This window comes from Hylobates moloch, unplaced genomic scaffold (assembly GCF_009828535.3).
Source record: "Hylobates moloch isolate HMO894 unplaced genomic scaffold, HMol_V3 SCAFFOLD_14, whole genome shotgun sequence".
NCBI classification, from domain to species: domain Eukaryota; kingdom Metazoa; phylum Chordata; class Mammalia; order Primates; family Hylobatidae; genus Hylobates; species Hylobates moloch.
In genome coordinates this window covers 33,754,602-33,772,869 of record NW_026652289.1, presented here as the reverse complement: position 1 = coordinate 33,772,869, position 18,268 = coordinate 33,754,602, and the positions used below count along the sequence as shown (strand labels likewise).

Sequence of the window (18,268 nt, the reverse complement as noted above, 5' to 3'; positions counted from 1 at the left end):
CTTCAAGAAATACAGAAAGGAAGAAGTAACATCAGAATTCACATTTATTTCAAAAACTCAGCATGGACTCTCAGTTCAGACTGCTGTAACAGAAAGCCATAGCCTGAAAGGCTTAAAAAACAAACATTTGTTTCTTACAGTTCTGGAAGCTGGGAAGTCTCAAGGTGCCAACAGATTCACTTCCTGGTGAGGGCTCTCTTCCTGGCCTGCAGATGGCTGCCTTCTCACTGTCCTCACATGGTGGAGAGAGATCGTCTCTCTGGTGTCTCTTCTTATAAAGCACTAATCCCATTCATCAGGGCTCCACCCTCATAACCTAATCACCTCTCCAAGGCCCACCCCCTAATGCCATCCCTTTGGGGATTAGGGCTTCAACGTGAATTGGGAGCATATGAACATTCACCCCTTAGCCGACTCCACCCATGTCAACTAGATAGGACACACGGTGAGTAGTGACCACATCTTACACCTTTTTAGCACACTGATGTCCGACAGGCCTGGGTCTGGGACCAGTGTGTATCAGCAAGCATGGTCTGTGGGGCCAGCTGTCAGGGTCCTGAGGAAGACAATGGTCCCTGCTTCTCTCCACCGTGGTGGCTCTATTGAGTTTATTTTCCCCATCAATAGTGGAGGTGGTGCCCTGCACAAATGGCCCTAGGGTGGTTTGGATGTCCCACTAGGGGCTGAAGGGGAGGGCCCTGTGCTGCAATCTGCTGTCATCTTAGCACCAGCCTGCAGCCTCATGGCGACAGTCTGTGGGACCAGGGGAGGGAGGGGAAGGGACGGCACTGCCCACATCTGCACCCCTACCCCTGGGTGTTCCATCCACCTCGATCTGGCACTGGATCTCCTCGTTGACGTCGTGGAGAAAGGTGCTCAAAGCTTCCTGTTCGACTTTGCCATCCTCACACGACTATGGCCTCCTTCCAGGGGGCTGAAGACTGCTGTGTACACGATAGTGTGCCAACTCAGGAAGCAGCTCCAGGTGGCGTCCAGGTTCGTCCTGCCTGCAGTGGAGGCCATAGGAGGGATGCGAAGCAGCAGGGAGTCTGCAGTCCTCCCCTCGCAGCCTCCTGCTAGCCTTTCTTTTCACTCCCTTACACCTGCCTCCCAGGCCCCAGGCCAAGTCAGGTGTTGGCCTCCTGCCCCTCCTACTGGGCTCTTTCCCAAACCCCTTTTCAGGCTCCAAAGAACTCGGAGGCAGAGGCTGCACATTGAAAACACATGCTGACAGCAGCGCGTTCAGGTTTCCCTTCATTAGCGTTTTCTTCTCATGTTATTGTCAATCCCTATTAGCCTCCTATAAGAAAGGACTTTCTTCCTGAATTTCACTGTTCCAGATCTGACTCCAGACCTATGCAAGGAGCTGTGTGTACAAGCAGATGCCGGGCTGACTCCTGCACAGGGCGCACTGAACTTTTGAAGAGAAGTTTTTCAGCCACAGTAGTGCTGATGGGTAAAAATTCTTGTTGGTAAGAAAAACCACTTAGGTGATAGAAAACTGCTTTATAGCATATATCACCCTGAAGGGCATCCACTGTCAAATGTGGCCCACGGGAGGCTTACGGTCTCACTGATGCATGTTGGGGCCAACAGTTGGCCTTGGAAATCTATCCTGACTGTTGAATTCCATTTTCTAGGCGGAGACGATTTGTACAGCACCCTAAATGACGGTGCCCAGGAATGTCCTAGGCTTTTTCAGGGTGGGGGCCTCAGTCTGCTGTTGTGCCGGGCTGGGCCTTCCCCAGCAGAGTGTCCTGAGGGATGCTGGTGCAGAAGGCCACTTTGGCTTTCGATGCCTGCCTTGGCTTTGAAGCAACCTTGGGGGCCCTGCAGACAAGCAGAGGGTGGGGTGAGTGTGGTGTCCCTCAGCCCCCCACACCGTTCCCATCCAGCCTTTGCTGCCCAGCAGGTGCCCAGACCCATTCATGAGAAGCCTTGGGAGGGGCTATAAATGAGAGGAGAATTGTAGCACAGAGCATAAAATGAGATGTTTTCCTCCCATCTTTTATTTAAAAAAAATTTTTTTTTTTCATACAGCGTCTCACTCTGTCACCCAGGCTGGAGTGCAGTGGCCCAATCTCAGCTCCCTACAACTTCCGCCTCCCAGGTTCAAGCAATTCTCGTGCCTCAGTCTCCCGAGTAGCTGGGATTACAGGCACATGCCACCACGCCTAGCTAATTTTTGTATTTTTAGTAGAGACGGGGTTTTGCTGTGTTGGCCAGTCTGGTCTCAAACTCCTGGCCTCAAGTGATCCACCGCCTTGGCCTCCCAAGGTGCTGGGATTATAGGCATGAGTCACCTCGTCTGGCCCCTCCCATCTTTTAAAATCACCTGTGACCATCCTCACTGAGCTGAGGCACCCCACTTAGCTGGCTTGGTGAGCAGGACATGGGTGACGAGGATGGTCAGGGTTGCGCTGGAGGCCTCCCTGGCTCGCCTTCCCAGCCCTCAAAGGGGATGGCGCCCTGCTGGCCAGGTTGTTTCTGCTCCGGGCTGTGGCCCTGTTTCCCTGAGCACAGACTCAGGCAGCCCTGGGGCTGCTCCCTGCGGACCAGGCTTTGTGAGATGGGCCCTCCACAGCAGAGCGCTGGGCCTCTGCTCAGGGGCTGAGAAAGGACGTAGGGGGCCAGCCTTTAAGGTCAAGTCAGTGAACCTTCCAGCTCCAGTCCTGACAACCATCCGAGGGCGGAGGGAAGCCGGAAGCAGAGCTGCAGGAGGCCATAGGAATTCCTGGGGCCCTCCCCCTGCAGCGGGTGCCTTAGCCTGCAGGGGCTGGTCTGCAGGAAGACAACATCCAGCATGTATTTCTGACTTAAAGATGAATTATTTTTAAATACCTGGGCAAGGAAGATCTTTTACAACTCAGGTTTCAAAGGAACTTGTCCTTTATGCAAGTTATGGGAAGTCAGTAAAACATTCCAGAGAAGGTTACACAGAACCTTCTAGAACCAGCTTCCTCTTGAGATTCTGAATGGAAAGGGAATGAGATACTCAGAGAAAGTGTGAGGGAAGCCAACTCACGTGGACAGGATGCCCATGGCCTGCTGGGTGGCCAGAGTCCTTTTGTCCTGCGGTCCATATAAGAGGGTCTGGATCTGGAGACACTGTAGAACACCAAGCAACTATCATGAGGCTACGGAAATGTCGCTGAGAGCAGGAAAATAAGGTCTCCCTTGAACGAGAGAAAGATGACCTCATTCTTAGGCCCTGCTGTGATGGAATTAGCACGTTCCTGGGGTTTCTCCTAGTGACTGACCTTTGATTTGGATGTTCTGAGGGATCTAGGCAAAAATGAACAGTTTTAGCACTATTTCACAAAACTCTCTGTGACTATCTGTATGCAAAAAAATAGATTTAAAAGTAGTATTTTTAAAAATCAAGGCAAGAACCTTGGTACTGACCAGATGATGGGCTCCAGTTTCTGTTTTTAAATGTGGCCCTTGCTATAGCCTGGAGAAGATTTAAAAAAATAGTTTTGTTTTTTTGTAAACACATACTCTACTTTTATTAATATATAGGCTTTCTATATTCTTTACTACACAGCAATGTCTTAGTTATTAGGAGTCAAATATTCAGCTTATGGATTATCCAGGGCTGCCTTTGGCTTGATTTCTCCCTTCTGCTTGCTTTAAGTCTTGCCATTTGATTGCTTGTAGTAGGCTAGGGCAAAGCAAGGAGAGGAGATAGATGAAAGTTGTGCCAAAAATGGCCAAAATAATTTTGAGAAAGAATGAGGTGGAGGAACTTGCTTTACTGGATGCGAAGACCCTTTTATTATTATTTTTTTAATAAAGTAATTAAGACAGCATGTTTGTCACCCGGAGTAGACAAAAAGACCAGTGGAACAGGGCAGAGAGCCCAAGCCTTGACAGATGACAGAACTGGCCTTGCAGAATTGGTGAGGAAGAGGTGGGCTAGTCAATAAATGGTCCTGGGACCGCTGGTTTTCCAAACGGAAGAAAATGGATCACTACCCCAAATCAAACACAAAAATTAAGCTCAAGAAAGATTTAAAGGACTAAATGTGAAGTGCAAAACTTGGAGCTTTTAGATGAAAATATTGGAAAATACTTTTTTTTTTTTTTTTGATGGAGTCTTACTCTGTCGCCCAGGCTGGAGTGCAGTGGGGCGATTTTGGCTCACTGCAACCTCCACCTCCTGGGTTCATGTGATTTTCCTGCCTCAGCCTCCTGAGTAGCTGAGATTACAGGCACCCGCCACCATACTTGGCTAATTTTTGCATTTTTAGTAGAGATGAGGTTTCACCATGTTGTCCAGGCTGGCCTCAAACTCCTGACCTCCCGTGATCCACCTGCCTTGGCTTCCCAAAGTGCTGGGATTATACGAGTGAGCCACCATGCCTGACTGGAAAATATCTTTATGATCTTGAGGTAGGGAAGTATATCTTGGACAAGATCTGGACAAAGCAAAAGTGAAAGACTGATAAAATGTAACTATATGAAAACCTAAAATATTTGTGCACCAAAATTCACCATAAGCAAAGTAGAAAGACAAACCATGCTGAGGAAAGATTCTTGCAGTGCACAGAAATGAGAAAGGTTTAACATTCAGAATACATGAAGAATTCCTATAAAGTAATGAGAAATACCAAACCAAACCAAAACCTCTCAATAGAATCACAGTCAAAAGGTATAAACAGATTATTCAGAGAGTTGAAATCTGATGAAATAAACATGCTTAATCTCATTAACAACCAGAAATACAAGCTAAAACTTCAACGAGGTAGGTAACATTTCACCCATCAGACTGCAAAAACTACCAAGCTTTGTTAAAGATACAAATCAACAAGAATTCTTTTACATATTGATAGTGGGTATTCAAACTGGTATAGCCCCTTTGTAAAACAATTTAGCAATATTTAGTAATGAATATATAAACTGTGATATGTATATATTATATATGTATGTGATATATAAATGTTTGATATATATATATGTGTATATATAACCACATATATGAATCTCATGATTACAAAGTCAAGGGGAAAAAGAAAACTACAGATGAATGCATATAATATATATTATAATTTAATATGAAGTTTTAAAACATGCAAAACAAAACCATAGTAAAATAAGAAGAGCATGGGAATGATATCAAATTTAAAAAAGTAGTTATCTGGGGATGGGGTAGGTATAGAGGGGACTTCAACTGCATGGGTCATGTTTTATTTCTCATATTGAATAGTGAGTTCAAAGGTCTTTGTTATGTTATCCATACTTTCCTGCATAACTGAAATTTTTCATAATATATTTTTAAAAAATTGGATGGATTGTGCTACATGGTAATAGCTTGAGTAAAAAAAAAGTGTGAGGGTTTGGGGACTTACTACTGAAGGCTGTTTATTCATTCTGATCTGCCAACCATTTTTAGGTCTTCAAGAAAATTAAAATGCAAGCAGCCAAGTGCCTTTGTCTTTATAAGCTGTGGAAACTATAAAAACTGTCTGAACGTTTCAGTCTGAGGAATTGAGAATGTGGTTTTCAAATCTGAGAATGTGGTTGTCCTTTGAAAAAAGTAACTATCAGATGAGAATATGACAGGATTTTTTAAATAACAGAAAATATTCACTATTTCGTAGTCATTTGACTAAGAAATACACAGTATCAAGAAGTAGTAAACTCTTCTTGTTCTTTTATTTAATGCATAATTCAAATTCTACAAAGGCAAGGATCCCTGTCCCTCTGTCCAACAAGCCCTTGACTTTCTAAATCTGCACGGGGACCTTGGCTTGGCCTAGGCAGTGGGGTGAGCTGCTCATTCCATGGGGTTGAGCCAGCGTTGCTTTAATGCTTTAGGTTGTTGTGACCCCAGAAATTTAGGAACTTTGACTAAGCTCCATTGCTTTGAGGGGAGGGGATGGGGACGTGTTTTTGACACCCATGGTGCCTGATGAAAACCCTTCCAGCACCCTGCATGGGTTACAGCTATTGGAAGCCTGGGCACACTGGGCCTGGCAGAGGAGGTGGTGCTCAGAAAGGGCCACAGAGCAAGAGAGGTAAGATACTTCCCCCCACCGCCGCCCATCAGTGAGAGGGCCCTCTCTCCAGGGTTAACACTTCTTACCAGAATAGACATTATTTTGCCCAGAAATAACTTCACTCAGTGTAAAAGGTCAGGGCTAATTTTAAAGCCACCCAAACTTCCCTGTGTTTATATATTTATGAGTGCCTCTGATGCAGCTCATTTTGAGAGGTGATGTTGTCACTGCTTGTTGTTAATTCATTCACTGTGGCATTAGAGTTTTACTGACACTGTAACAATTACTTGAGACAGTCTGAGGTCTCAGTTCACTCTGCCTTAACAGATTGCCTTCAAAATCTAATACTCGGGAGGAATTTCCATCCTACTCCTTTGGTGATTGAAGCTGCTTCTCCTTGGCCCCTCATTCTCTAGGGAAAGAAATACACCACTGGCTGAATATGCACGAATTCCTGGGAAGAATGAGAAGGCAACTGACAGTGCTTACGCAAATTCTCAGTGGGTCTACAACCATCCCCACTTGTTACAAACCTGTGTGCTGATCATTTTCACTGGGAGCAGTTTCACTACTATGTTCATAGAGAAGAGTGGAGTTAGGAGAGAAGATTCTGGTTGGGTCAAGAGATCCTTTTCAGTCATCAGGCCCTGAAGAGGGGAGCCCCATCCTTACCCTACCCCTAGACCTTTGTCAAAACTCAACTCTTCCTGTTATCAGTATATTTTTTCCCCCTAAGGTTACTTATCCTTACTAAGGAGATTTGCCCAAAATTCCAGCTGAAGTGAAAAGAGATGCAAAGGGGTGTCAACTAGGAGATAGAAACAGATCCTCAGCCCCTCACTAATCCCTTGTGTGATTACAGTGTAAGAGCAGGCACCAAGGCTGGAAGAATGGTCATCCATTAACTGACTACTCTTCCAAAGATAGCTTTTTAAAACAGCAAAATAACCTATTATGGACTTCTACTAGAAAATGTTTTATATAGCTATATATTTATCTAAGAAACATAGATTGAATTTTTCAACATTCTGCTCTTCTTAGCTAAATTTACTTAAGCATTTTTGTGTGAAGTAGGTGTTTTGATTCTTTTGTTAAAAACATAGGCATTGACAGAGAGGAAGTCAATAAATGTTAATTGAACCTACTGGAGCCAGGCATTGTAAACATGTCGCTGAGCTAAGTAAAGAACTCGCCAAACCTTGACAGTAGAACATTCTCCATCATAAATAAGGGTATTCTGTGCTCCTCAGATTCTTCTGAGAGGCAGATACGCTCCTCCTTGAAATCAGCCACTAAGGGGTGTTTCTCACTTTTCTTTAAAGTGAACAATAAACTGAACTCCTGAGTGTCCAGATGAATTTTAGGAACCATTCATTACATTGCTCTTATTCTCTTTGATTGTATATGCAGGGTTGTGAGAAGTCACTTGTGTTTCTATTACTCCTTAAATACCAAACAGGGAGCTCTTCTTTCCCTTGCAGGAAGACAGAAGGGAATATCTGCTTTTATACCAGCCTGCAGGCTGTCTAAATGGGGCCATGTTTGTCTTGCTCACCACTGTGTTCCAGGGCCTTGCACAACCCCTGGCACACCAGCCGATGCAGTAGTTGCTAAGTGAGTGAATGATTAAATAGGACAAACACGTAAGCTGGGGAGATTCTTACATGGAGCCTTTAGACTCCTTAAGACACAGTTGGACCCTAGGGCTCCAGTGGCTCATCAGTTACTAAAACCTCTGCTAGGGAAGTTCCACTGGGTGTGTGGTGTTTAAAACCCTCGAAATTACAGTCCAGCCTTCAGCAGGAGAAAGACTGCTATTCACTATTTGCTGCTTACTCTTAGGACTCATTCGGAAAGCTGGGGTGGTTAAGAGACAATATTAAGTATTTTCGATGCAAACTTTCAGAATTCTTTTTGACATGACTTTGAGGTTTGAAAGCTAGGAGTCCAAGGAGCCCAGGAGCCAGGCAAGCTGGGATAGGTGCCATCAGTTAGCCATCTTCCTAGCTGTGGTGACTTTGAGCTAACACCCTTCCCAGTGTGGACAGAGGGTGGCTCAGTGGCAGCTGTGGGATCAGGGTTAGGTGACTCGGTATACTCTCATTTAAACACCCACAGGAATTCAATACCCAAACTCAGGAAGAATATTCTCTGTTTTAGGGGATCTGTGAAAATGTGCAGTTGCTACTCAGGGCCACTTTCACAGCAGCATCCTGCAGAAGTAGACTGGCAGTGTCTCCCTTCCTCCCTTAACCTCCTGCCTAAGGTCCCAGAATTGCATCATAACTTCTATTGAGGAATTTCAGATGATGAAGGTACCGATGGAACACACCCTATTTATTAATGGAGACAGTGCAGCGAGGACTGCAACTAAAGGGTCATTTAAGTTACAAGGCTACATGACTCCATAACAGAAAATCGAGAAAAGCATACTATTCATTCCTGGTAAGGTTCCAAGCCAGGCTTGTCAAGCTATTACTTGTATTTTGTACTTACATGAAATGAAAAAGCTAAAGAAAGGTAAATTTTAAAAAATTGCTCTAATGCTGAGGATGTGAAATCACTATTCTTTACACACATTATCCAATGCCAGATTATGTCCATGGGGGAGAAATTACTCAGCAACTTGAAAATTGTGCTTCTGTTTTCACGTCAATTCTCAAGGCTGATACTAAGAGAAAAGATGACTTTGGAAGCCTCACTATTTGGAAGTGTGAAATGTGATAAATCTTTCAAGAAATACAAGTATGCTTTCATTTACCAACCATTACAAGGCAGGCAGAAATGACTAACTTGGGGGAATTGAAGGAACAACCCAAAACTTAATTCATCAGACAGCCTTCCCCTACAGAAACACAGTCAGGGGTAGTGGGTGGTTTTTCTGAGCCACCCAGAAACCAGCCTTGTCCTGGCTGGACCCACGTCTTCGTCCACATTCACCACTTCCTGAAGCCTTGTCCTGGCTGGACCCACGTCTTCGTCCACATTCACCACTTCCTGAAGTAGGTGTCTGCTGAACACCAGCAACACGCCAACCCTGTGGCTACTTTGGGGATGGAGTGGAGAATGGGCAGAAGTGAGCCTTGCTCTCAGGGGGCTTCCAATGGAGTGGCAGAGAAAGATATTTTTAAAATACATAAACATAACAATTTGTGATAAGAGCTACAAAAGAAAAAAGACGACGGGGCTATGAATGAATATCGGAGGGCCTTGGTGGTGGTCGATCCAGGGTTCCTGGGCCAGCAGAGGCCTATGTGAGGAGGTGACACTGGAGTGAGACCTGAGGACTGGGGAGTCGGCAGGTGAAGAACAAACAGGGCAGGATGGGGATGGAGGGAGGTGGTGGGGATGGGGGGAGGTGGTGGTGGTGGTGGTGGTGGGCTCACAGGGAGAAGAATTCCGAGTGTTTGTTTGAGAGACCACACCCCTGCATCCTCTTTCTCTCGGTCTGTGTCTCTCTCTCTCTCTCTGTCTCTCCCTCTTTCTGTCTCTGTCTATCCCTCTCACACAGCCCTGCAGCTCCCTTACTTGGAGGGCCACTGATCCTATGACCAGAGGACTGAGGCACTGGTGGGTAGGTAGGGAGCCTCCCATGAGAGAAACACAGGGAAGGTGGGAAGGGGGATCCTGGGCTTTGCAGGGAAATGGGAGATGAAGGAGACAGGGGGTGAGGTCCAGCCACTGACACCCGCACAACTCCTCAGAGTGGACTCTTTCAGAAAGCGCTCCCTGAGTATCTCCTGGGTGCCAGCCCTGGAGGCATGGATGTCATCCTTGCTGTCTCCCTCACTCCTCACCTCCAGGTTGCCAAGTCCCATGGGTTCTAATGTCCTTATCAACATCCCTCGACTCCCCTACGACTTTGTCCCATCCCTTGGCCACTGTACTGGAGCAAGGTACCATCATCCTTCTCCACAACTGCAATACAAATATTTAGAAAATAAATGCATTGGCAGGACTTGCTATGGAGAGAAATCCTGCTGTGTACCCACATAGAAATTATGGTTTTTCAAGTGGAGCCGGCTTTTTATATAAAGGCTGGATTTGCCTATTTCTAAGCCAGCCAAGGCAAGGGATGCAGACTCTTAAAGCTGGGCCTTCTGAGCTGCCTTCTCTTGGCAAATTTCCCTATTACATGGAGCTCAGCGATCTGGATCAGTCCTTCCCGAGTCTGTGCTATCCACACCAGCCATCCCTGACCATTGCTCTTTCAACTTGTTTAAAGTTACACTAGATTTATGTAATAGGAGCTTTTGCTTTTCCCTCCATCCCCGGCCATGTACCCATAAACTCACTGTTCCAGTGAAGCTCTGAAAAACCGCTAGAGAGCCTCAGGCCAGGATGGTCTGTCCAGACCCACAGTTCTGCACCCCTCCAGACCTTGTGGGACAGTTGATGACCCTCTGAGGCACTGTACACTCACTAAGCCATGGTCAGAGTTCTGATGTTTGAGGAGCTTTTCCACGGCAAATGTAGCCTTGGCAGTGGGCAGTCTGTGTACACTACAAATCAAGTGTTTTCCAGGGGATAGCAAACATGGAGGGGCACTGTGCCTGGGTGCCATAGCTGGGCAGGCCCAACCTCAGGAGGGTGCCTTTTCCCCGCAGCTGATGATGCCAGGGAGGCCTGTGGTCAGGAGAACTGGAATTCTTATTCCCACACAGCCTATAGTGGGCAAGGGAGGCTCCACATTCATTCTTGTTTTTTGAGATGGAGTCTCTCTCTGTCTCCCAGGCTGGAGTGCAGCGGTGTGGTCACGGCTCACTGCAACCTCTGCCTCCCAGATTCAAGCAATTCTCCTGCTTCAGCCTCCCAAGTAGCTGGGATTACAGGCATGCCACCACCACACCTGGCTAATTTTTGTATTTTTAGTAGAGATGGGGTTTCATCATGTTGGCCAGTCTGGTCCTGAACTCTTGACAGGTGGTCCACCTGCCTCAGCCTCCCAAAGTGTTGGGATTATAGGTGTGAGCCATAGCGCCGGGCCTCCAAATTCATTCTTTTTTTTTTTTTTTTTTTTTTCTGAGACAGAATCTTGCTCTGTCGCCCAGGCTGGAGTGGAGTGGTGCAATCTGGGCTCACTGCAAGCTCTGCCTCCCAGGTTCACGCCATTCTCCTGCCTCAGCCTCCCGAGTAGCTGGGACTACAGGTGCTCACCACCATGCCTGGCTAATTTTTTGTATTTTTAGTAGAGATGGGGTTTCACTGTGTTAGCCAGGATGGTGTTGATCTCCTGACCTTGTGATCCTCCCGCCTCGGCCTCCCAAAGTGCTGGGATTACAGGCGTGAGCCACCGCACCCAGCCTCCAAATTCATTCTTAACCAAGATAAGAATGAATGACCATGACCCCTTTAACAATTGTCTCTCATTCTCATATAAACTGATTTACAAACATCTTCAACTCATGAGTGTTTGAAGAGTCTTTAAGCACACTTCTCAACCCAAGAACAAGACTTTTTATATGCAATTAATGTCATTATGACCTTCTCTTTAAAAAAGGTGAGCTGTTGCAGTCCAACAATGGGTTAGTCAAAGATGATTAGAAAAATCAGGATCAAGGACAAATGAGGCTCTACACATCAAAACAATGTGGTGTGGCGTGGTGACTCTGTGGGAATTCCAAATTTGGCTCTGGAATTCCTGGTATATCCAGGACAACAAGGAAAACACCAAATATGCTAAAGGGAAAGTACAACAAAGTGGGCCACTGATGGAATTATAGGGAATAGATTCTAACATAAGGTATGGCCTTCCCTAGGAAGGCTGTGTGTATTGGCCTGCTTGGAGGAATGGCTGGAATATAGCAGGGACTCGATAGCCTATTCTCCAGTCTTGACCTATGACCACATAAGACCTTCCTAGGCCGGGAGTGGTGTCTCATGCCTGTAAGCCTAGCACTCTGGGAGGCCAAGGCAGGCAGAGCATGAGGTCAGGAGTTCAAGACCAGCCTGGCCAGCATGGTGAAACCCCATCTCGACTAAAAATACACAAATTAGCCAGGCATGGTGGCAACGTGCCTGTAGTCCAAGCTACTCGGGAGGCTGAGGTAGGAGAATCACTTGAACCCAGGAGGCGGAGGTTGCAGTGAGCCGAGATTGCGCCACTGCACTCCAGCCTGGGCGACAGAACAAGACTCCGTCCCCGCCACCCCCCCCCCCAAAAAAAAAAGAAAAAAAGACCTTCTTAGCACTGGCTTTCTTGCCTACAGCCTCCGAATAAAAACTATGTTCCAACTCCTTTCTTAAAAAGATTCATTTTAGTGGGCTTTGAGTTTTTGAAGAAAGGGGTCACATAAAATTATTTTGTTGTGTGGAAATGTTTAATGCCCACAGCTAGAGTAGTGAGGCAGTGGACTGAACCCTGCTGAAGATAGTACCTAATACGGAGGCCAGATGACGACTGGACCCAAATCCGCCTTCACAGTGTTCTTGGGCTCAGCGTACTCCTGAGATGTTCCTGATCCATGAAGCAGCCTTCAGGAGTTCTTTCTGCAGCCTTTCACCTGATGAAAATGTTGGTGATGATGACCATTCTAGAATACAATCAGGTTTCTATGTTGTGCAAGTAGGTGAACTTTTGCTGTGGAAATTTCCATCTGGAACCAAGAGAATTCTGTGATTTTTCCCCTGCAGGCAGATGCCTTTAAAAGGCAGATCAATAATATGGTTTCCTTTTTGGTGATTTAATCCCTCTGGATGCCTTGTTTCCCAGGTCTTCCTGTTTTTTGTTTTTCACGCCTGTGGGTCCATGCCTGGACCATTCAGTGCAGGAGGGTACATCTGGAAAAGCCACTGTTCAGTGGGTTCCTGCTACTGAGTTGAAAACGTCGGGGATGCAGCTGTTGTTGTGATAAAAACAAGAGAAACAGTCGGCGGGCAGTGTTTAGCTTTAGGAACTGCTGGCTTCACAGAGTTGAGTGCTAAATATGGCATTTGAGAAACTCCAGTCAGCAGCAGATGTGAAAAGCATGTTTCAAGTCCCCATTTGTGCCCTGGTATTCGTAGAGCAGTCAGCCTGTCCTCAGATAGGTACATGTGGAGGAGCGGAGATCAGAACTGCATGCACCACAGTGCACAACCTTCAGAAATACAAGTGCCCATCGTTTCTCTTGGAGCCTGGCAAACAGGTATCTTTAAGATGCCAATGCCATTGTTTTCAGGACTGATGGTAAACAAGGCCAAACCAAAGGAAAAAGGGGTCACCAGCTTCTACCACAGGCTTTGGGGTGATGCACCCTTAGAGTTTCTTGAAGCCGAGCTGATTTTTAGCCTCTAAGGTGGCAGTGTGGCCCACAGCAGTGATTCTCCGCCTCCGCCTAGGAAACTGGCGAACATGCAAACTCCTGGGCACCTGGCCCCTGCCCCAGAGACTCTGATTCAGAAGGTGACCCTGATGCAGGGGGCTTAAGATGCACACTTGGTGAGCCACTGGCATAAAGAGTCGGGCCTTATATAAGAGTAACCTGCCCACAGACCACTGGCTTACTTCTGGGAGCCGCAGGCCCCTTCTCTGTTTAACAGAGCTATGCAGGTCTGACGTGCAGAGTTGCTGTGAAGATGAGGAATGATATATGAGCCACACCTGGCAGCAGCGAGTGTGCGGTGGGGCACATGGTACCAGTTCAGTCCCACCAGGAGCTAGCGGTAACAGTGTGAAGGTCTGTGTGGTCCTGTTCAGCCCTGCTCAAGTTTCTGTGTATCTCTGTTATCATTTGCCACCCTCCTCTATTCTAAGGTCCTTCCCCTGCCTGGGGTGCAGTGGCTGGGCCGAACCCTAGGAAGAGTTTTTCCAGACGTCATCTACGTTCTTCACGGGATAAGTGAGGAGGGGCGAAGGAAAGCAGGTATTCCCAGTGGCAGGCAGCGCCTTGGCTCTGCGTTTTCCTCTCTCCTGCAGAGGTGCTGATGGTTGGAAAAGCTTCCCAGCGGCCTGCAGAGCCCGCACGGCCCGCACGGCCCGCACGGCCCGCACGTAGGCAGTCTCCGGTACTCATTAGAACAACCTCACTCAGTTCATCTCATTCGATCCCTAAAACTGTGGGATGGAAGGAGGACAAAGAAAACTGAGTCCTCTTGTCTCCATTCTTGGACCACTCCATTCCATCCTCAACACTATCCTCATAGTGATTAAAAAAAAATTCCAAAGGACAACTCTAGACCCGTTGTGCCCTGCTTAGCATTCCCTCCAAGCTCCCAGCTGCTTAGAGCAAGTCTCAGAAAAATTTTCTGCAAAGGGCCATATGGTAAATATTGTAGACGTAATAGTCCAAGAGACAAAGTTGAGGCTACTAGGTAGGTGCAGCACTTATATAACAAGAGGGAAGACAAATTTCCACAAATTTCTTCTGATGAAATTCAAGATATAATAATAAGCATATTTTTTTAGGGCAATATAGTTCTATAGTTCTACTAATGAGAAAAATAGATTCATTTTGGGGGGAGGATAACTTTTCACTTACTTGAAGTTCAAAGGTAGTGTTCCCTATCATCAAATGGGTTGCAAATGATCATGTGTGAAAAATGTTTAACTTGAGGGCCACACAAAAGCAGGTGGAGGGCTGCATTTGGCCTGTGGGCCATAGTTTGGGACCCTTGCTTAAAGGATCAGGTCTCAGCCCCTTCACCTGGCAAACCTGGTCTTAGGGATTTGCCCTGCGCCTCTCCCACCAGCAACCCTACAGCCAGCCAGCTCCAGCTGCTTTTTGTTCCTTAGATGTACTTTGCTGTCCTGCCTCTGAGCATCCTTCTTCCATCCCACTTCCCCGCCTGGGAATTCCTGTTTCTCTTAGCCTATACTCTTTTTTTCAGGACTACTTATCTGGACACCTTCCCTAAATCTCTTCACTCCTGTAGATCCCAGTATGGAACTGCCGCATGGAACTGAGCATGTAATACACTTGGGAGGTTACAGTCTGTAACTCCCTCATTGGTCTGGGACATTTTTAAGGGAAGGGGCTACTTCATTCCTATTGTATTCATTGCACATGTGCCAAAAACAGGGAGGGATGCTGGCAACCCTGTCCCAGGTCTTCTGACTATAGGATAGTGTTTCCTGTGCCACCTCCACCCCAGGCCACCCAGTTACCTTGGAAGCACCACGTTTTTATAGCTTACCACTCTCCTGGCCTTGGCTGACTGAGCCAGGGGTGGGCCCTGGATTCGAGCCAGGCCTGTCAGTCTTTCCCTGAGGTCTTTGAGGTCTTTCAAGCTGAGACAAGAAAAGGCACAGGGACAGAAAGTAAAACTCTGGAGTGTTGCCAGCCTTGATCTTCACCTTGAGGGAAGACATTGCCATGAGAGATGAGGAAGATGTGCAGAGAGGAACAAGGAGAAGTCCTGGACAGAGAGCACCCTCCTGGCATGACAGTCTAGCTGAGGCTCAGCTGCATCCTGCCGGCTAATCACTGGCTGTCGGCCCTTATTTGGAAACCACAAGACAATAGACACCCCTTTATACCTGAGCTAGTTTCAGTTGTATTCTGTCAGTGACAACCCAAAGACTCCTACTGTCCCAATCTTGGCATTCTCCCCACCGTGCCATTCGCTTCCAAACATTTTTTAAGCCCAGGGACCCCTTGTTCAAAAACAAGTCTTACTTGGAATTCCAAGATGTGAAATAGACGACCCTGTAGTATACACTGTGCGATATCGACCACCTGGCCAACATGGCGAAACCCTGTCTCTACTAAAAATACAAAAAATCTCCACTCCAACAACTCTGAGCCACGTGATTAAGGCTAAGACACTTCTCGCTCAGCCTCAGTTTCCCTCTTTATAAAATACAGAGTAGAGGTACCCAAGTGATATAGTTTGTATATTTGTCCCCACCCAAATCTCATGTTGAATTATAATCCCCAAAATTGGAGGTGGGGCCTGGTGGGAGGTGATTGGATCCTATGGGTGGGGATTTCTCATGTTTTAGCACTATCCTCTTAGTGCTGTCCTCATGATAGTGAGTGAGTTCTCATGAGATCTGGCTGTTTAAAAGTATGTGGCACTTCCCCATTCTCTCTTGCTCCTGCTTTCCCCATGCGACGTGCCTTCTCCCACTTTGCCTTCTGCCGTAAGTAAAAGCTCCCTGTGGCCTTCCCAGAAGCTGAGCAGGTACCAGCATCATGCTTGTACAGCCTGCAGAACCATAATCCAATTAAACCTCTTTTCTTGATAAATTACTCTATCTCAAGTATTTCTTTTTTTTTTCTTTTTCTTTTGAAATGGAGTCTTTCTTGCTCTGTGCCCCAGGCTGGAGTGCAGTGGCATGATCTTGGCTCATTGCAACCTCTGCCTCCCAAGTTCAAGCGACTCTCCTGCCTCAGCCTCCCCAAGTAGCTGAGATTACAGGTGTGCGCCAGCAGCTAATTTTTGTACTTTTAGTAGAGACGGGGTTTCGCCAGGTTGGCCAGGCTGGTCTCTAACTCCTGACCTCAGGTGATCTGCCCAGCTCGGCCTCCAAAGTGCTGGCATTACAAGCATGAACCACAATGCCTGGCCTCAGATATTTCTTTATAGCAATGCAAGAATAGCCTAATAACCAACTCTTAGGGTTACTGTAGGGGTTAAATGAGTTAATATACACGAATCACTTAACACGGTGCCACCAGTGTAACAACCACTCAAAAAGCACTGGCTCGTTTTTATACAGGGTCTCACTTTGTCACTCAGGGTAGAGTGCAGTGGCATGATCTCAGCTCTGTACAACCTCTGCCTCCTAGGTTCAAGCGATCCTCCCACCTCAGCCTCCTGAGTAGCTGGGATTACAGGCGTGTGCTACCATGCTCAGCTAATTATTTGTATTTTTAGTAGAGACAGGGTTTTGCTGTGTTGGCCAAGCTGATCTCAAACTCCTGGTCTCAAGTGGTCTGCCTTCCTTGGCCTCCCAAAGTTCTAGGATTATAGGCATGGGCCACCATGCCTGGCCAGCACTGGCTCTTACTATATGGAGGTGACAGATGGGGAAATGCAGGGAACCTGCCACCCTCAGCTTCTGTCTCACCTCTCCCTCACTAAGATGTCTTTGGCATATAGGTAATGTTCAAATTATTAAAAATGATTGATTTAATATATTTCTTCCTGCCTAGACTGGGAACTCACGAAGACAAGGTTCATATTTGTCTTGGTCACTGTTTTCCCCCAGGTCTGGCTAGCACATGACTGGCCTATTGAAGGTGCCAAGTAACTATTTGCTAACTAACTGATAGCAGATACATGTCATCTCATTAACAAAGAGGTGTCACACGTGTTATCAAATCTGTCTTTTGCAGCAGAATCAGAAAAATCATAAGAGAAAAATACTTGATTTACAGGATAGCCCCTCAGAACTAGTTAATTCATCTGGTTTGATTAATTATGTTACTTAGGGTTTCCCAGGTTTTCCCCATTTTGAAACTAATTAATGTAATGAAAACATATGATGTAACTTATGAGATACATTTAGAACAATAAGAGAAAATTTCATATTCATAAACACTTAGATTAATAAAATGAAAACAAATGAATTAAATTCCCAACTCATAAACACAGAAAAAAATTTCAACAGAGCAAAACAAAATAAGGTACAAGGACAGAAATAATAAAGATAAAATCAGAAATTAAGGAAATAGAGAATAGGATTTATGGGATTAAAGTCCTGGCTCTTTGAAAAAATTAACACAATAGACAAACTAAGTCAAGGAAAAAGGGAGAAAACCCAAATATAAAACTAAGAAATTATAATGGGAAAATAACTGTTTAAAAGTAGAAAGTTTTAAAATTCATGAGACCACTTTTCAAATCTCCATGCACATAAATCTGAAAATATAAGTGAAATGGATAATTATCTAGAAAAATACAGTTTGCCAAAATGACCCCATTAGGGACAGAAAGCTTCAACAGACCACTTTTTGTAAAAGAAATAGAGAAAATTGTCAAGGAATTTCCCTACAAAAGAAGCACCAGGCCTAAAGGATGTCACAGAAGACATAAACCTCCAAAGACTACAGAGTTTCAATGCTGCATAAATTCTTTCAGTGCATGAAAAATAAGGTAAACTTCCAAATTATTTTTATAAGCAAATATAACATTGATCCTTAAACAAATAATACATACAAATATTGGCACAAAAATCCTAAAATAAATGTTAGCATACAGGATCAACATCTGCTATGGTTTGAATGTGCCTCCCAAAAAGCATGTGTTGGAAACTTAATCCAAAATGCAACACTGTTGAGAGATGCAGCCTAATGAGAGGGGATTAGGCCATGAGGACTCTGCCCTCATGCATAGATTAA

The 18,268-nt window shown here is 45.8% G+C and overlaps 1 protein-coding gene across 11 annotated transcripts in view; it reads right to left on the bottom strand.

The window, feature by feature from the left end:
* Window positions 1–26: 26 nt before the first annotated feature.
* TTC23 (tetratricopeptide repeat domain 23) overlaps window positions 27–18,268 on the bottom strand; it is a 207,731-nt gene continuing 189,489 nt past the window's right edge. For 9 of the 11 annotated variants that reach the window (XM_058427131.1, XM_058427130.1, XM_058427128.1 and 6 more), the window contains 3 exons: window positions 3,406–3,454; window positions 3,026–3,285; window positions 27–1,830 (listed from right to left, as the gene is read on the bottom strand). In XM_058427131.1, coding sequence (XP_058283114.1) covers window positions 1,699–1,830; window positions 3,026–3,285; window positions 3,406–3,454 — 441 coding nt within the window. In that variant the 3' untranslated portion in view covers window positions 27–1,698. Of the gene's footprint in view, window positions 1,831–3,025; window positions 3,286–3,405; window positions 3,455–13,958; window positions 14,038–18,268 lie in introns of those variants that run through there. The other 2 variants (XM_032176047.2, XM_058427139.1) reach the window with 2 other exon arrangements.